We start from the raw sequence: 19,238 nt of genomic DNA, 5'->3' as shown, positions 1-19,238 counted from the left end.
TATACACATACAATACATGTTATATTTTATTAATAGATTAATCCTACAGTATTGTAAAACTATTATGTTCTTGCCTTGATCTGTCTCTGTGATTTAGGGGTTTTTGTTTATTGCCTTTTTCTGTTTATTTTTAATCATCAGTGGAATTAGAGAAGAGCTATCATTAGCATTTATATAACATTCACTACAAGAGAAAAGGACAGATTTTATATTATACAGTGACAAGGGCCCAGTCTCTGCAATATAACAAGTAAACTGGAACAATGGGGAATTTTTGATGATATTTTAAAACTTTGGATTAAAAGGCCAGCCTTTACACATTTTGTTTTATGTAAATATCATAGACTATATGGTTATTTTTTCCTTTTTCCTACTTGAAGCAAGTCCAGAATGACGAGCAGGATTTAGCTGGCAGTGAATAATAGAAAGGAGGCTGGTATTGTAGATGATGGCAAAGGCCTATCAGCCTCTAGGCAAATCCAGTAACAGCTCTGCCAGCGCTCCTCTCTCTCCTTTATGCAATCAACATTCAGTTTCTCTGCAGCCAATAGGCAGGCAAAAGTGGGCAATATTTCTGAGAAATGTATTAATCATTTTCCTGGTCTTGACTTGTGGTTTTTCTTAATGCATTATTACAACATTAAAAGAAAAGTCATCTTCTATGACAGAAGCATTTTCAATTCTTGTTCCCTTTCAGTATTTGATCACAAGCATATAGATATATTTTACATGGTTTTATCCTAGTGTATGCAGTTTTGTGTTCTGATTTGTTCAATTTGCAAAAAAACTATTTTTGTATTTCCATTGATTCATTTACTTATTCAGCAAGCATTTATTAAAGTGCATATTAGGTTTCAGGCACTATTCCAGGTACCACAAATATAAAAATAGACAAAAATCAGGTCCCTGCCATTGAAAAGCTCTCAGCTTAGTAGAATATAACAGATAATTACAATGCAAAGTATCATAACAAATACATATTTAAAAACCTGTTTACCATCTTAATGGCTTCACAATGTTCTACCTGGAAAATACACCTTAATTTTCCTTCTTGATTATTTTTCATTATCACAAATACTGCTGTAATTAACACGTTTCACATGTTTCTTCTATCATCAATCAGTTTCTGTGGATAAATTCTCAGGAACGAGATCACTGAGTCAAAAAGTGTTATTCAGATATTTATAGCTCTTGACATACCTTGCCAAATAGCTTCATATAAGGATAACACAGACATACAAATTCACCAGTTCTTCTACGCCTTGCCAACAGCCTTACCACTAAATATTTTCTTCGGATTTTCATAAGTAAAAACCCATTATTGTCTTAATTTGTATTTATTTAATTAACAGCCAAGCAGAACATTTTCTTGTGGTTAAGATATTTTTCTCCGTCTGGGTTCTGTGTTTATGGCAAATTTATCTATAATTTATCATTGTTATAAGAGCTTCCTAATATTTTCACATACTACATATATAATAACTTTTGTCATAATTTATTGCAAATGTTTTCCTATTTATTGTTGTCTTTCTTTAGCTGGACTACCTTCAATTCATACCAAAATCTTAACCATTTTTCTTATTAGTCACATCTGTTTATTTTTTCTTCTGGAATTTCTTTCCATGGTTACAGCCTTAAGAAACTTGTCATTCTACCACTGAAATAAATGTTCTCTGTTGTCCATTCATTTTTTTCACTCATTTAACTTTCAATAAATGTCTCCTATGTGCCCTGCTTGCCACCAGGGGTAAAAAAGGATGAATGACATGTTAATTATCCAAAATTTGGAAGCAGGTAAAAGGGGTTCCTGCATGCCCTTCCAGTGCCACACTGGGGACCCCATTAATTGCTTCTGGAGGGACATGTATCTCTGCTTGGCACACTATTTACTATTTATGAGGCTAGTTTACAACTCTGTTACTGTGGATGTTAACTGGTGAAAACTGAGAGCACTGCAAATGATTCCTGCCAGGTAGTAACAAAAATAAATTTTGACGAGCAGAAATGCAAAGGATTTGTACCCTAAAAGAGATAACCTCAAAGGTCACAGTTTTATTGCACTGTAGGGCACTATGTAGTTATGCATGTAACTTAGCAATCTTAAATATTTTTTTTCAGTCATTATCTTTGTTCTTTCACAATTCTCTTCAGGCCAGCCTTACCATCTTACAGATCCCTTCATTAATGAGTTAAATAAAACTCTGACACAGGCTCACATTAGGTTATGTACGAGTCAGGAAATCTGGCTTCTAGCATCACCCCTGCCACTTCCACCCCCATGACAGTTCCCTTAAGGTCCTCCTCAACTTCTAGCTTCCTTTTCTATGAATTGTGGGTTTCTGTAAGGTCAGAGGGCATCAGCAAACAATAAGCAATTAGAAAACTGTGTTTCTACATATAGATACAACTGCTGAATCAGAATGAATGATAAGGTTCTAAGCCTAAAACCCAGGATCCCTTGGGCCTAAGGGAATCTGGAGGGACATTTCACTAGCAGGAACAAGAGAATGTGGTACAGCAGGAAGAGTGAGGGTCTCCAATCACAGGGACCAGGCTTGGCCGTCAACCCTGCCTCTTCTAGGGTCTCTTGATCCTCCTTCCTCGTCCCACACAATAAACTGTGTGGGCTGAGGAAATGGGCTAACGCTTAAAGAACTTTGTCACATCTGCTACATACTACGTCTTCCAAGAAATTTCACTCCTTTTTTTTGCCCTCTAAATCCACAATGTCCCCCACAATAAATACTAAATCCATGCTCTAAAGATGGATCTGGGTCACTCTGGATACCCAGAGTCTATGATCAATTCAAGTAGAAGAGAAAACTTGGTGGCACCGGGTTGGAAATTCAGAGGTATTTAGTAAGCTGTGTCAGAGACAATGCTTTCCAATGGCCCCAGGTTTGAACTCAGCTGGCTTAGGGGCATTCCTCTGGGGAAAGCCATTTTCTCAGACAGGAGACTCAACTAGAGGATCCCTAATTTCAAGACCAAACAGCCTGTGAGTCTGCAGCAAGGCGTTTTCATGGGTGGGTAAGCAGTGACTATGACAGCCCATTCGAGGCCACTGCACTGCCCGGCCGGGTTGCTTACCTCTCCTACCACCTCTATGATGTCACCAACTTTCAGCTCAAGTTCATCATCATTCTGGGGCAGGTAGCTGAAAGCCACCTGGCACCGGCGCCTCCGTCGCTCGCCTGGATGGGAAAAGCAAAATATTTAGAGACAGCTCTTCTCCCCAAATTAGATTTTTAAAGAGAGGCTTCCTAGGCATGCAGGCAAATTAAGCTGACTTGTCTCAAATAGCTCTCTGGGACATGGCTAGAGGCACGGCAGCCCTGGTCTCTTAGAGAGAGGCAGTAGAAAGCAGAGCAATGCTTCTTGGTCTTTTAAAAGCTGCTGGGTCAGAGAGGCATGGATATGAGAAACCGATCCATTGGTGCAGAAGGCAAATACCCCACCCCTGAAGCACTGGAGCACAGTGTTGCCTTAAACGGTTTTCCATGGATGGGGCTTTATATTTGCTGCTATTGATTTTTAATGGAAGCTGATGTGATGTGGTAGAGAAAAAAGAATGGTCTGCATCTAATGCTAGCGAGGCAGAGGGGATTTTTCTAAATGTGCAAAGGAAAGATAAAGTATCCTGGCCTTTTTCTTACTAATCATCACCCTTTCAACATACGGGAACTCAAGCCTGATAAGTGAAGGCTGATTAGATTTCAGCCTGCTCTTGGTACCATTTCAAATGCCCCACAGGATTCAACAAATCCACGTCTGTCCTATTCCCTCTGTCCCAGGGGATCCATTAACAGGATCCCTGGCTGCTTACACAGAACCAAGCGAGACAAATCAAGATAAGAGTCAGGGCCACACTTCACTCGACCAGAGGACACTCAAGGTTACAACACCTCACTCACCCAGCGTGGCCCATCTGGGAGACCCTGGCTTAGAGCTAGTTCAAGTACAGACACAACTGTCCACAGCACATCCACACCACAGATGTGCACTATCTGGAGAAAGAACATGTATAGGGGTAAGGGTGAGACAGACAGACAGACAGACAGACAGACAGTGGAGGCCCAAGCCAGGGAGGCGGATGGGAGATAGGAAGTGAGACCAACATTGCTCAGAAGTTTGTCGTTCGTGGCTGACCGCCTCACACCATTCCTTCATGCCACTGCATGGCCTAGAAAACCAAAGGGATCAATGACTTCAAAGAAACACATTTAGAAATGCTTAAATTATTTTTGGGCACTGCCTACAGGGATTCTTTTTCTTTTCTAATCTTTTCTCTGAGAAAGGAAGTCCATGCAGAGGTGATCAGAGGGCACATTAAGGCCCCGATGCAGGATGACATCATACAAAGGGGAAGGTCTCTGTGCTACATCGGATGTGTGCCCTGATCAATATATTTCAAAAGCCGGCGGCCTAGTTCCCTCTGTTCCATTTTTCTCACCTGTACCTCACTAAGCAAGAACAGAGTTGAATAGAGAGAAGAGGGCAGAAGTTCAGAATCGGTATGTTGTCTAATCACATCTTTGGTGACTCCACAAATATTCTCCACTCTTTTGTGCAAAATTACAAGCCTCTGGGTCTTAAGAACAAACACAGCGCTTCCAGGCCAATTCCTAGGTGCTGATGGCACTGTCAACAGGCTAAGTAGTGCAACCCCAAGGAGGGCTTGGGTCTCCCTAGGACAGAGGGCCCACTCCAACTTGCTTTTCCAAGGAGGAAAGTGAGGAGGAATGGGTATTCCAATGCAAAGAACACCACCACTATTCCATGGCTTCCCACACAATGGAAGGCAAATCAAGTACTCTGTACCAAAAAAGATACGGATTTCTCATTCTAGCAAAGAAGGTCTAGATTACAAAGCAATCTTGGTACCCCATTCCTGACCCCTGCAACTCCCCTGGCCCCATAGACACTTCTTAAGATGAAGTTCTACTATCAATCTTTAAAGGGCTTTCATTTGCTAGATGTTATGTTAAAAGCAAACTCTGCAGACACAAATCTGAACGTGAAACAAGTGAAATGACAAACGTCTGAAAACCAACACTCACAACCACAGAAGTCAAAGTCCTGACCAAAGTGACTTCAAATAACACCATCTGAAGATCTAGTGTTAGCTGAAGCCATAAAACTTACAGTTGTATGTAAGTTCATATCTTCAAAAAACCCTCTGTAAAAAGTAGCATCTGATCCAACACTGCACAAATGGCAAAGGAGAGTGATCTACTCTTAGAGAAAAGACTAACCCAATGGATGCAGGACCTGAAACAGAATAATCAGACTGCTCTTAAACCAAATCTCTGCATCGGACTTCCATAAAGGCCTGCCTGGTGTCAGAAGAATGATGTCTTCGCTAGTTTCTCTCTGCCAGGCTAGTCCATCCTTCTTAAGAGCCTCATGACTGTTACTCTTTTGGTGGCATAAAGTCCTATAAAGCTCACTGCCAACAGTAAGCCCTACAGAGGGCACAGGGGAGGGACCCAGAGATGGCTGGTGGTAAAGATCACCTGACCTGACGCCAAGCACAGTCATTCGCCCTCGCATTGGGATAGCTCACAATCACTTCCGATATCCATCATCCTCTCCTCCTGCCAACCACATGAGTTAAAAAATAAAAGCCAGAATGGGCAATCATTTTGCAAATGAGGAATCCAGGACTCAATGACTTACCCCAGGTCACCAAGCTAGTAAGTGGCAGCATTTCCTTAGCCTAAGTTCATAGTTCTCTCTCTAGTGCTGGATAAACTAATTCAATTCACATTTTGTGCCAAATTTTCTGCAGTCTGTACTCAACTGCTTCCTACAACACTGTACCACGTCACTTAGGTCTCTGCCATGGATCTCTCATTACAGAGAGCCCCAAACTCCTGGAATGCTGCTTTTCGAGGCCTCAACTATAGCTTGTCACGGATTTGAATTTGTTTGTCAGTACCACCTGACCTACAACCCAGTTCAAGGCGGATGCTTGAAGTTGGGAGAAATTGTATTTCTGTTGCATTCATCCATCTTAAACTTAAGGAAGTCTGACAAAGTCATTTGTCATTTTTTCCCTCTTCCTGGAATTTCACTGATGTTTACTAGTGAGTCTTGACCTTCCTTAAAGAGGTAAGGAGAGGACAATGCCACCTCATTTCAATAGCTCACATAAACTAAAGGAAAAAAACTTACGACTTGCCTATGCCTGAGGTTTGGAATCCCTTAGTTTGAGCCACCACCTTCATGTCCAAATGAACTAGGCGTGGAATTTTTACAGTAGTCCCCCCTTATCAACAGTTCCACGTTCTGCAATTTAGTTACCTGTGGTCACCTGAGGTCCAAAAATATTAAGTGGAATATTCCAGAAATAAACAATTCATAACTTTTCAATTGCATGTCATTCTGAGTAGTGTGATGAAACCTCATGCCATCCTGCTGCATCCTGTCTGTGAATGTGAGTCATCCATTTGTCCAGTGTCTCCACGCTGTAGATGTTCCCTGCCCCTGAGTCACTGATACTGTTTGCTCCTTACATCCAACCACAGACAGCGTTGTGACTCCACGATCCAGGATCACTCAAAGCAGATGATCCTCATTCTGACAGATCATCAGAAGGTCAATAGTAGCCGAACACTACGTCACAATACCTACATCATTCACCTCGCTTGATTACATCATGTAGGCATTTTATCATCTCACACCATCATAAGAAGGCTAAGTACAGTACAATAAGATATTTTGAGAGAAAGAGAACACATTCCCATAACTTTTATTATAGTATATTGTTAGTGTTGTACATTATTATTAGTGTTTTTTTATTGGTGTTAATCTCTTCCTGCGCTTAATTTATAAATTAATCTTTCTCATAGATATGTATGTATAGGTAAATACAAAGTATATATAGGGCTTGGCACTATCCACAGTTTCAGGCATCCACTAGGGGTCTTGAAATGTAGCCCTCACGGATAAGGGGGGAACAACTGCATTAAGTGAAATAAGGGTTAGTTGATCACAAGCACTGTGATATCACAATAGCCGATCGAATGATAACTGAGACAGCACACCCTCAACTCTCTCACTAGACCCCATGGTCACCTTTCATTTGTGACCACTTTATTGAGCACCTGCTATGTGCCATAGACTGCTAAGCACTTTACATATGCTACCCCATTTAATCCTCACACTGAACCTCCGGGATAGATTGCTAACCCCCTTTTTACAGACAAGAAGACCTTGGAGGCACATAGAGATCACATATTTTACCAGAGGATTTCAAATCAGGCAATGCAGCTCCAGAAGCACTATCTCCCTCCCACATCTGACTGTTCTTAAGCATTCTCAGTCCTGGGTGTTGAGATCACAGAAGGAACTAGCTACACTAACATGGTATTTGTTTGAAAGGTGGAACCAGGAAGCGAAAAACCACAAATCAGGAGCTTTTGCTTATAGCTGCTGGGCACTTGGTCCCTACAGGCCCCAGATTTAATAAAATAAAGCTGGTTAGATGGGCAGGCAATGCAACTGCCTTCTCAGAAAAGGAAATAGCAGAAACTGACTATGGTGTCATGACCCAGTCCCCAAAACAGCATATACATCTATATTTTAGAGGCTACATCCTAGGACCTTACAGCATGTGAAATTTACTAGGCCCATTCATTCAGTGTCCGTGAAAATATACTAATAACAAATAATGTATTGGATGAAAAAAGTCTTTGGGTCAACTGAAAACTTCAACACTTATAGAGCTTCCCACCCTCCACCCCCACCCCCCCACCTCTTTTTTTTACATCCCCAATTCCCCATGATGGAACAAGAGTAAAGCTACAAGGGTTTAAATCATCTGATATTTTCAAATAATCCATCAAATTAATCAACTAGATCCTTACCACATACCTGGGGAACGTGGCAGTATTCTGAAATCATATTGAAAGGGAGAAACCACTGATAAAAAGCAAAAGAGGAAAATCATAAGAAACCCCTAATTCCCAGTTTCCAGGGTTACTTCTGGGATTTTCTACACATATGGCCTGGGGACCACCTGCACCAGACTGTTAAAATGCAGGGCAGAACTACTGAACTCATTCTTTGGGGTTGGGGCCAGGGACCTGCATTTAAAGCTATCTCTTGAATAATACCTATGAAAATCTAAATCTCAGCAACAAATCAGTACCACAAATAACAGATGATTAAAAAAAAAAAAAAAAAAAAAAAAAAAAAAAAAAAAAAAAAAAAAAAAAAAAAAAAAAAAAAAAAAAAAAAAAAAAAAAAAAAAACACCTTGCGGGAACAGGTGGTCTCCCCTTGGAACACTCTAATCTATGTCTCTTATTCTTTGCAGCATATTGAAATTGCCTAGGGAGTTTTCACTAACTACTGATGCCTTCCTAAATAGCAGCCCCAGAGGAACTAGGTCTCCATAGAAAAATGGCTTCTTCTAAGCCTAGAGCAAAGAAAATACAAAGTGAGACTAAAATATCTGGTTGTGCTAAAATTCATGAAGTACTCAAACATCTAAGGGATAATTTCAAAAGGACACAAGAGTCAGCTAGACAGGGCTTCCACTGGCCAAAGTTGGGACAATACAGTAGGTACTGAGGGAATTTGTTATAATTTATTCATTAAAAAAATTCATGAGTCCATATTGATATGTTCAATGGGTAGCTAGATAGCTAGCTAAAGAAGATCAGGTAGATAGTTATGGGGTGAGAAGTGAAAGCTCCTTTTTTCTCTTTTTTTAACAAAAGAACGTTGACAAATAGAGAAATGACAGAAATAGACAAAGTCATTTTATAACCATCATAGTAATAATTGATTCTGGGAAGAATCAATGGTTGCTAAAACCACTGGGCGAAAGCTTGTTGGGGGTTAAGATATTTACAAAATCTCAAAGTATCTCCCCACAGATTATTATCTCCCCACAGTTACAAAAGGAAAATGGTCCCCTTAGAATGAAGAGAGCTGGCAGATATAGCCTTACCCAAGTGATCCAAGTTAACATTGCTAATCACAGGACAAATTGACATCATGTGCCTCCTAATAGGCTGCACTGAGAAGGACCTATAGAACATCATCACCTATAGAATACTTCTATAACATCACCTATAGAATACTTCTGCCACAACATTTACCTAAATCCAACCACGAGGAAACAATCATGCAAATTTAAAATGAGGAGCAGTTTACAAAAACTGATCTGGCCAGGTGTGGTCACTCATGCCTGTAATCCCAGCACTTCGGGAGGCTGAGGTGGGAGGATCACCTGAGGCCAGGAGTTTGAGACCAGCTGGCCAACATAGTGAAACCCGATCTCTACTAAAAATACAAAAATTAGCCGGGCATGGTGGCCCACTCCTGTAGTCTCAGCTACTCAGGAGGCTGAGGCAGGAGAATCGCTTGAACCTGGGAGACTGCAGTGAGCCATGATATTGGCTCACTGCAGTCTCGACCTCCCAAGCTCAAGCAATCCTCTCACCTCAGCCTCCTGGGTAGCTGGGACTACCGATGCAAGCTACCACACTGGCTAATTTTTGTATTTTTTGTAAAGATGGGGTCTCGCTATGTTGCCTAGGCTGGTCTCAAACTCCTGGGCTCAAATGATCCTCCTGCCTCAGCCTCCCAAAGTACTGGGATTATAAGAGTGAGCCATCACACCTAGCCAAAAAAAAAAAAAAAAAAATTCTTATTGATACATAATATTTGTACATTTTTATAGGGTACGTGTGATATTTTATTCCATGCATAGAATGTGTAGTGATCAAGTCAGGGTATTTGAGTGTCCATCACCTTGAGCACTTATCATTTCTATGTATTGGGAACATTTCAAGTCCTCTTTTCTAGCTATTTTGAAATATACAAAACATTGTTGTCAACTATAGTCACCCTACTCTGCTATTGAATACTAGAACTTATTCTTTCAATCTAACTGTATGTTCGTATCCAGTAACCAACCTCTCTACTCTCTACCTCCATGAGATCAACTTTTTTAGCTCTTCATGGTTACCTCAGCACTATTCACAGTAGCAAAGATATGCAATCAACGTAAGTGTCCATCAACAGAAAAGTGGATAAGCCAACTGTGGTACATATACCCAATGGAATGCTACTCAGCCATAAAAAGAATGAGATCTGCAACAACATGCATGGAACTGGAGGTCATTATGTTAAGTGAAATAAGCCAGGCACCAAAAGACAAACATCGCATGTTCTCACTTTGTAAGATCTAAAACTCCAAACAATTGAACCCATGGACATAGAGAATAGAAGGATGGTTATCAGAGGCTGGGAAGCGTAGTGGGAGCGGGTCGGGGGTGAGATGGGGATGGTTAATGGGTATAAAAAACATAGTTAGAAAGAATGAATAAGACCTACTATTTGATAGCACAACAGGATGATACAGTCAGTAATAACTTAATCATGTATTTTCAAATTACTAAAAGACTGTAATTGGGTTGTTAGTAACACAAAGGATAAATGCTTGAGGGGATAAATACCCCATTCTCGATGATGTGATTATTACACACTGCATGCCCGTATCAAAATATCTCACGTATCCTGTAAATATATACACCTATGTACCTACAAAAATTAAAAACAAAAGTTATTTTAAAAAGAAAATAAAATGTGGTATAATAGACTACTACTGAGCTGTAAAAAAGAACGAGATCCTGTCTTTTGCAGCAACATGGATGGAACTGGAGGTCATTATGTTAAGTGAAATAAGCCAGGCACAGAAATATTTTTTTCTTAAGTCAATATCATAAAAGATATTTAAAAGGCTAGAGAATTATTTTAGATTTAAAAAGAGTAAAGACATATGACAACTAAATATAATGTATGATCTCTAATTGAATTATGCATTTTTAAAAGGCTATAAAAACATTGAGAAAACTGGGGAAATTTGAATATGAACTAATTCTAGATAATAGCATGTTAATGTTACATTTCCAGAGTAGGTCAATTCTATTGCAGTTACCTAGAAGAATGTCCTCATACTTAGGAGATACATTCTGAAGTATTTAGGGATGAAGTGTCCTGATGCTTATAATTTATTTTCAAACCATTTAAGGAAAAAAATCAGGCCAGGCTCAGTGAGTCACAACTGTAATCCCAGCACTTTGGGAGGCCAAGGCAGGAAGATCAGTTGAGCCCAGGAGTTCAAGACCAGCTTGGGCAACATGGCAAAACCTCGTCTCTATAAAAAAATGAAAAATTAGCTTGGCATGGTGGCATGTGCTTATGGTCCCAGCTACTCCAGAGGCCGAGGTGGGAGAATTGTCTGGGCCTAGGGAGGTCAAGGCTGCAGTGAGCTGTGATCACACCACTGCAGCCTGGGAGACAGAGTGAGATCTTGTCTCAAAAAAAAAAAAAAAAAACACTAAAAATCCAAATGATTAAAAGAAGAAATCAAAAAGAGTATGTGTGGAGACTGGATAAAGGATAGAGATAGAAAGCAAATGTGACAAAATGCTAATAATTGGTAAATCTAGGTGGGTGTTCATTATACTATTGTTTCAAATTTTCTGTGCATTAAAATTTTTTCTGATTAAAAATTCTAAGGGGAAAAGGGAACCAGTGTCTGGGCCCCACTTCTAGAGATTCAAATGTCATTATTGATCTGGGGTGCAGCCTGGGCATCTGGATTTTAAAAGATCCCCATGTGCTTCTAATGTGCAGCCAAGGTCCAGAGACATCTAGACAGATCTGTTGCCCAAAGAAGAGCATCAGGCCAAAAACAAATGGGACTTTTCCAGGATCAGGTTATTTTAGGTCCTACATTCAGTGTCTTTTCCCACAAGGGAGAGAACCCAGACTTCTAAATATCTGACAATAGTATTTAATACATAGCACAGGTGAATGCTGCTGTGCTGTGATGTTTATTTCACAGACCTTTGGAACAGTTGCACTAAGTAGTTTCTAGCTCTGGAAATGTGTTCCTGGGTTGGGGCAGGGGAGTGGAGAAGATGAAGGTCTCTGCTATGATTCACTAACAAACACTGCTGGGTGCCAGGGGCTCAGGGGGTGGCAGGGGTCAGCAACTCCTCAGTTACTGAGCGGCATGCCAGCTTCTTTAAAAGGCTGTTCTTGAATTGGAAACTTCGATTTATGCAAGAAGCCATGTTTCCTATCTCAGGATGGAGAAAACAATGCAAACTTAACTAAATGTATAGATTCACACATTTTTACTTGGGATGTCCAGTAGATTCCGGGTACAAGAGAAGAGAAGGTAGATTTACTGATCTTGCAGAACCCCTGCATCATACTCTTTACTGGAAACATTTCCATTCGTCATCCTGTTTCAACATAATGCAACTCACAGGAAGAGGAGGACACTTCAGAAGCCAATGGCACTCCAAATAAAAGGACCTTGTGGGTGTTTCTTTACAAACCCCTCTTGGCTGTACCTGGACTGTTGCAGTAGAAATGTATAATATTTAACTAACCAGCATTGTGTGGTCCCTGGAGATGAGCCTGCTTGATTCTCATAGGGACGTGTATAATCAACATCTCTGCACAGCAGAACACAGGAAATCCATTTGCCTGCTACTTCAAAGGCAGAGGGCATCTGACAGGTGGGTATAGCTATGCCAGTGCTCATTCTCTCCCAAGTCTTGGCAGGATATAAGAGAAAATGTAGAACTAGTAGGGAACCATTTATTAGAGTGTTTGAGCCATGGAGGGTAGGGAGGGAGGCAGATAACATCAAAAGTCACAGAAGAAAAATCACCTTAATCTTGGAAATGAAAGAAATGAACACTGAGTGACTGCTACATGCCAGGAACCACGCTTGGCACATAACAGGCCTTCCTTCATGTCCTCAGGCCAACTCTAGGAGGTTCAGCATGCTGGACCCATCTTTATGATGAGCACAGCAAGCCTGGATAACTTGTCCAGAGTACACGGGTTAAATAAGTTGTGGTCTTCAGCTCTCTTCTTCCACCAACCCAAGATGATACCAGGAAGGCAGATTAGGAGTGAGCTTCTAGTGGACTCTGGATGCCAAGCAAAGGATGAGGACTTTATTTTGTGGGCAATGAGAAACCAGAGGAGGTTTCTGGACGGAGAAGCATAGAACAAGATGTGATGAGGACAGTGATCCAGGGAGAAGGGCTCAGTGTCAGAAACATGCAGAATGGCAATGGGGAGGGGTCCCAGAAGCAGGAGATGGCCCAGCAGAAGAATGAAAGACACAGCTGGAAAAACACAGTGGAAAGAATTACACACCTAGAGAAGGAGAGGCTAACAAGCAGACGTGGACACAGACATACTCTGAACAATTGTCAGTTGACATGTCTGTTGCCTCCTTTGAGGGCCAATGACCTTCTCTTACTTGTCCTTGATACCTGCACTTAGCTCAGTTTCTGTTTGAGTAGACACTCAATCCATTCTTGACAAATGAATGAACTAATGAATTCCACATCCTGAAAGGTGGAGGGAGAGTTAAAGCTTCAACATGGTATTAAACAGGGCAGCAAGACCCAGTCTCTACACAAAATTTAAAAATTAGCCAGGCATGGTGGCACACACCTGCAGTGCCAGTTACTTGGAATGTTGAGGCAGGAGGATTGCTTGAGCCCAGGAAGTCAAGGCTGCAGTGAGCCATGATTGTGCCACTGCACTCCAGCCTGGACAACAGAGACCATGCCTCAAAACAAAACAAAACAAAACTCTCTCTCTATATATATAAAAAAATATAAAATAAGCCGAACAAACAAAAGTCAATGCCATCTGGAATTGTTGATGCTATAGAGATGGAAATATGGTAGACCCTACAGTCTTGTTGGTGTGTCAAAGTTGGTCAATTAATTGACCAACTCATTCTCCATCAACCTTGTAGTCTGAAGCATCTGTAATACTAAACAATGCTATTCTATTCCTCTAGCTGCTTTCCTCTTACAAACTTATGCCCCCCTGTGAATTAACCTTACTAAACGGTAGAGCAGGGCTATATATGAACAAGAAATGATGTATATTTGATTTTATGTTCGGTCCTCTTAAAAGACAGAAAACATTTGTTTTAAGTAGGCAAAGATATATGTATAAGAAGGTTCAGGACAGCATTGTTTCTAATAGCAAATGCATATATGCACAGAGATCTACATGTGAAACGTGGATGTCTAGTGGGAGGGGAAGGTATATCCAGGCAGCCATTAAATATAACAAGTAGCTCGATGTGTACCAGTATGAAAAGGTGTCCATAGTACACTAAAACACTAAATCATGTAATATGTATACTATGATCCCAATTTTATAAACACACACACACACACACACACACACACACACACACTTATAACTCTAAGCAGCATGTAGTACTTTAGATACTTCTGATAACTCGGAACCTAGCACAGAGTATACATTCAACAAATGTTCATAAATAAATAAATGAATCCATTCAACATTCAACTAATATATGAAGGTCTAATACAATTAAATGAATGAGGGCAACAAAGTAAGAGACTGTCTCAAAAAAAGATACAAATGAATGAGAGAAAGGGGGTATATGTACACGGACACACTTGCGTAAGCACAGAAAATGGTATGGAAAGCTATGCCCTAAGGTAGCAGTGGCAGGGGAGGCAGGTTGGGGGAAGGGTAGAAACTCATTTAAATGCTTCTACAATATCAATTTGTTTTCACAAAGAGCGCGTAATACACTGTAATCGCTTTTTAAAAACATCACAGTCACCTATTAAAATAATTACCTTGTATTATGAAACTTATCCTTCCAATCACACTTTAATTACATTAAATAGTAAAGTGAGTTGGTGTTTTGAAAGAAATAAATGTCAATTCAATCAGCAAGAAAGGTGCTTTTCATGGGGCTGAATGACAAGGGGCCTCGGACCTCCCAATGACAACTGGTTGTGGCTGGTCTATGAACACAGCAGGAGGTGTGAGCTCAGAGACAGGGCTCCACATCTGTAGCCCACATTAGTCATTATTCTGATCAGATACTGTTACAGAACCGTGAGGAAGCCCATACTATTCCATCAGTGACCAAGTCAAGGTCATCTTCCCTGGCCAGACACCACCAGCCTACACAGCCCAGACAGCCATCTCTCTCTAGGTGGAGGGGCCCTGTAGTGTCCATCTTCTGAGCTCGCCCTCACTCATGGGAACACACACATACACACACACATACATGATCATTCATTCAGCCATGGGGGCCCCTTCTCTGGGTTCCCCTAACAACCATTGCCTTTCTCTAGCACTGTGCTCCTTCCATTGTATTTTTGTTATTTGTGAGTGCCAATTGCTGTCTGTCTCCATCTTTTCAACCCTGACACCTCTCAGTTCTTTTATGCACATCTGTGTCAACTAATTCAACTCACTCACCAACACCCACATCTGCCTTATGATGGTTAGGACGATACCACTGCGCCTCTAGATCCCTATGTAGACCCAGGTGCCATATATCTAGAAAATTCCTGACTCAGGCCCTCCTCAGCCCTAGGAACTTCAGAGTCTAATGCCTGATTTAAAGAAGCCACTGAAAACCATCTTAAATTTGGTCAATTAACATATGACCCCCAAAATCAAGTTTCTACTTCCAATGTAATAGTCAAAGGGGCCATCCATTGAATAAACTGAGTTTCCGCAAAGAGGAGCTGCATGTGGATGTTTTAACATTAACACTGTCATCTGATATTTCTTTAGAAGACACATCTGTAATTTTGGTGCCACAAGCATAAAGAACTCAATATCCTCTACCTCAATCATATCTTATAAAAATGGTATGTGAATCAGCCATCTGAAAGGATGCAGGGGCTCTGATTTCACTGCTCATGGATATGTGGTCTTCATTTAATGCATTAAAGCACATAAAGAGAACCCTGGGGCTAGGCGCAGTGGCTCACACCTGTAATCCTAGCACTTTGGAAGGCTGAGGCAGGAGGATCACTTGAGCCCAGGAGTTCGAGACCAGCTTGGGCAACACAGTGAGACCCCGCCTCTAAATAATAGTAATAATAATAATAACAACAACAACAATAAAGAGAACTCTGAGCTAACAATACAGAAGAGACAAAGGGCCCAACTCACCCAGCATTGCAACCCCTGCGCGGCTCTCTGCCTCGGTTCTCTCACATACAAAATTGGGATGATGGAGACAGACCTACTTTCCAAGGGGCTTACTTCAACCTGACTCTCTCCCTTTTTTCCATTTGGCTTTACATTCAGGAATCTGTTAAAAGGCAGCTTCGTTAATTTTCTTTTCACCAGCCTTCCCTTCCCATCAGAGTGAGATAAAGGAAACACGTCAAAACACAAAATCAGTGACGTCTCTAAACATCCCTCTGCTTTTCATCTTTCTTCAGGCTGGTCCCAGGCATTGGTTTTGTCCTTTCAGCACAACCCTCAACCCAAATAACCCAACCTCAGCAGGCCATACCAGGGACACTTCCCTAAAGTGTCCCTGGCTTGACTTTCCCCAACTCTGGCAGCTAGCTCTCCAGAGGGGAGGGAGTCTGGATTTTCAGAGGAGAAAATCCAATACATAAAGCACACTGCTTTTCCCTGCAAGGCTAATTTTGGCAAAATGCCCAAAAGAACTCAACATATTTATAGGGTTTTGTTTGATCTACTTTTAAATGCTCCATGCAGAGTCATTCAAGTGAAATGAGAATACAGAATTTCAAAGGAAAAATTGAAGGAAGATTCTAAATATAAGTTATTTATTGAGCATAAACAAGATTTCTCCTTTCTATCCGACACACTCCCTCTAACATATCTATTTTTAAAGGCATTCTCAAACTTTGCTGCTGACAAATGAATATATCAGACACCTAACTTTTACAGTTAAAGGTGGAGTGGGCAGGGAGGGGGAAAAGATGAGGGAATGAGGGGTAGGAGAGAAGAAAAAAAGACACAAACGTTTGAAGAACTGTAACAAAGGTCTAGAAAATCCTAAAGACCCTCATCTGGGAGACTTCTGTTTTGCCTAATCTTAGAGAATTACTGGGAGGTGGGGGGGAGGGCGGTGGGAGATACACACCATAAACAAATCTAGGGTTTCTCAGTTTTTAGAATCAGTACCAAAAATGACCACTGTACTAGGAGATTTAGAAAGTGTCAAAGAATTCCACATATACCCTCTCTTTTGGGGGTAGGGAGAAATCTTCATTGCAGGTAGTCATAATATTTTTAAATTTTGACTCATTTTTAACATAGTTTCCCTTCTCATCCCCATCAAAATAAAGAGGGAGGAAGCCTAGGTATTTATGAATTTTCTTGATGCAAATGGGAGTTTATATCCCTGTAATTCATTCTTCATAATCTAAAAGGCTAAACCCCTTAAGCAGAGGTCCTTAACTGGGGTGTGTAGATAGAATTCAAGGGGTCTAAATTTAGATGGAAAGAAAAATACATCTTTTACTATCTTCTGAAATTTGGCCTTTATTCCCACCGTGAATCTATAGCAACAAACCACATTGGTACTAGCAGCATCTATGAAATTTATTTATATCCCACTACATGAATAGATATTTTCATTTCACAGTTGCAGTTATCTTGAACTATCTTTTTTTTTTTTGAGACAGAGTCTCACTCTGTTGCCCAGGCTGGAGTGCAGTGGCGCGATCTCAGCTCACTGCAAGCTCCGCCTCCAGGGTTCACGCCGTTCTCCTGCCTCAGCCTCTCGAGTAGCTGGGACTACAGGCGCCCGCCACCTCGCCCGGCTAGTTTTTCTGTATTTTTTAGTAGAGACGGGGTTTCACCGTGTTAGCCAGGATGGTCTCGATCTGCTGACCTCGTGATCCGCCCGTCTCGGCCTCCCAAAGTGCTGGGATTACAGGCTTGAGCCACCACGCCAGCCTTGAACTATCATTTACACTCACCCCTACTTCAAAATTATGATCACTTCCTGACCCACTGCTGGATGTTGCTATAATAAAGAATATGTCTTACTTGTATTTTTGCACCATTTTGACAACTATTTTAACATAATCGGTTTCCTTTGTAATTATTTGGTTCCCTTTTTATTCATTTATCAACATTATTCTGAAAAGGGGTCCACAGGCTTCACCAGACTAGCAAACAGGTTCCATGGAAATTTTTTAAATAAAAAGAACCCCAAATCCCTGCTTTCAAGATTGTAGTTTCTAGGCTGAGTGCAGCGGCTCACACCTATAATTCCAGAACTATGGGAGATCAAGGTGGAAGGATCCCTTGAGGGCAGAATTTCAAGGCCTGAGCAACATGGCGAGAACCTGTCTCTAGAAAAAATAAAAATTAAAAAATTAACAGAGCGTGGTGATGTGTGCCTGTAGTCCCAGCTACCCGGGAAGCTGAGATGGGAGGACAACTTGAGCCCATGAGTTCTAGGCTGCAGTGAGCCATGACTGCACCACTGCACTCCAGCCTGGGCAACAGCACAAGAATCTGTCTTTAAAAAAATTAGTTTCCAAGGAAACTCAAAGGTACAAAGGTAAACTATTTATATTTAAAAAAGCAGTAAACATAACATTTGGACTCTGTTCATTGGAATGCTTCATAAGCTTTGGAGTAACACATTATAACAAAAGAGCCACTTTGGGCAACTTCACAAGTCCTGAACCACAAATGGCCACGTGGCACAGTGCTCATGAAGCTGCTTGCCAAGTGCCCTCTTATTACTTGGGTCAGTGGCTGGCGAGAGCTCCACTCTGTCATCTGGTGCCCTGGCTTGGCTGAGCTCAATGCCCATGATTTCTTCCAGGGAGGCCAGCACAGCTAATTTGCAGGCTGACACCTGCCACAGCCTCATCACCCTCCCCCAACTCAGCCCTACTTTTCTCTCCCTTGTCTGACTATTTAAATTCTGGAAAGCACTACAAGTTTCCCCCCTATCCTTCAAGTATAAAGAGGTCACTAGGGCTTCCATGTACCCACATGGCTTCATACATACCCCTTGCTCCCAGCCCTACTCAGCTGCACTGGTGTGTGTGTGTGTGTGTGTGTGCACGCGCGCACGTGTGTGCATGTGTCCCCAGTGCCTGCTGGGCTGCAAGCACAGAAATATTCCATAGAAGGAGAGAGGTTGATGCTAATGTTTATAATTGCACAGGATCTGCCTGGAGGGGTTGCCTGACTTCCACTGAGGTCCATTTCTGTGGTATCACTAGAGGATGAAGGACCCTATGGTCAGCATGGCCAACTGGGACCAGAGGCATCTGACCAGCTCTTCAAAAAAAAAAAAAAAAAAAGTCTAAAAAAACCGTCTTAAACCAGGCATGCTGGCTCATGCCTGTAATCCCAGCACTTTGGGAGGCCAAGGTA

At 41.3% G+C, this 19,238-nt stretch overlaps 1 protein-coding gene across 2 annotated transcripts in view; it reads right to left on the bottom strand.

Moving 5' to 3' along the window:
- The window catches only part of SH3KBP1 (SH3-domain kinase binding protein 1), a 308,903-nt gene that overhangs the window by 179,860 nt on the left and 109,805 nt on the right, over positions 1-19,238 (bottom strand). For both annotated transcript variants that reach the window (XM_011995794.1, XM_011995795.1), the window contains exon 3: positions 3,091-3,194. In XM_011995794.1, coding sequence (XP_011851184.1) covers positions 3,091-3,194 — 104 coding nt within the window. The remainder of the gene's footprint in view (positions 1-3,090; positions 3,195-19,238) is intronic.

Source organism: Mandrillus leucophaeus, unplaced genomic scaffold, assembly GCF_000951045.1.
Source record: "Mandrillus leucophaeus isolate KB7577 unplaced genomic scaffold, Mleu.le_1.0 Scaffold499, whole genome shotgun sequence".
Taxonomy (NCBI): domain Eukaryota; kingdom Metazoa; phylum Chordata; class Mammalia; order Primates; family Cercopithecidae; genus Mandrillus; species Mandrillus leucophaeus.
The sequence above is the reverse complement of the archived record's forward strand: the minus strand, read 5'-3'. Positions and strand labels throughout refer to the sequence as shown.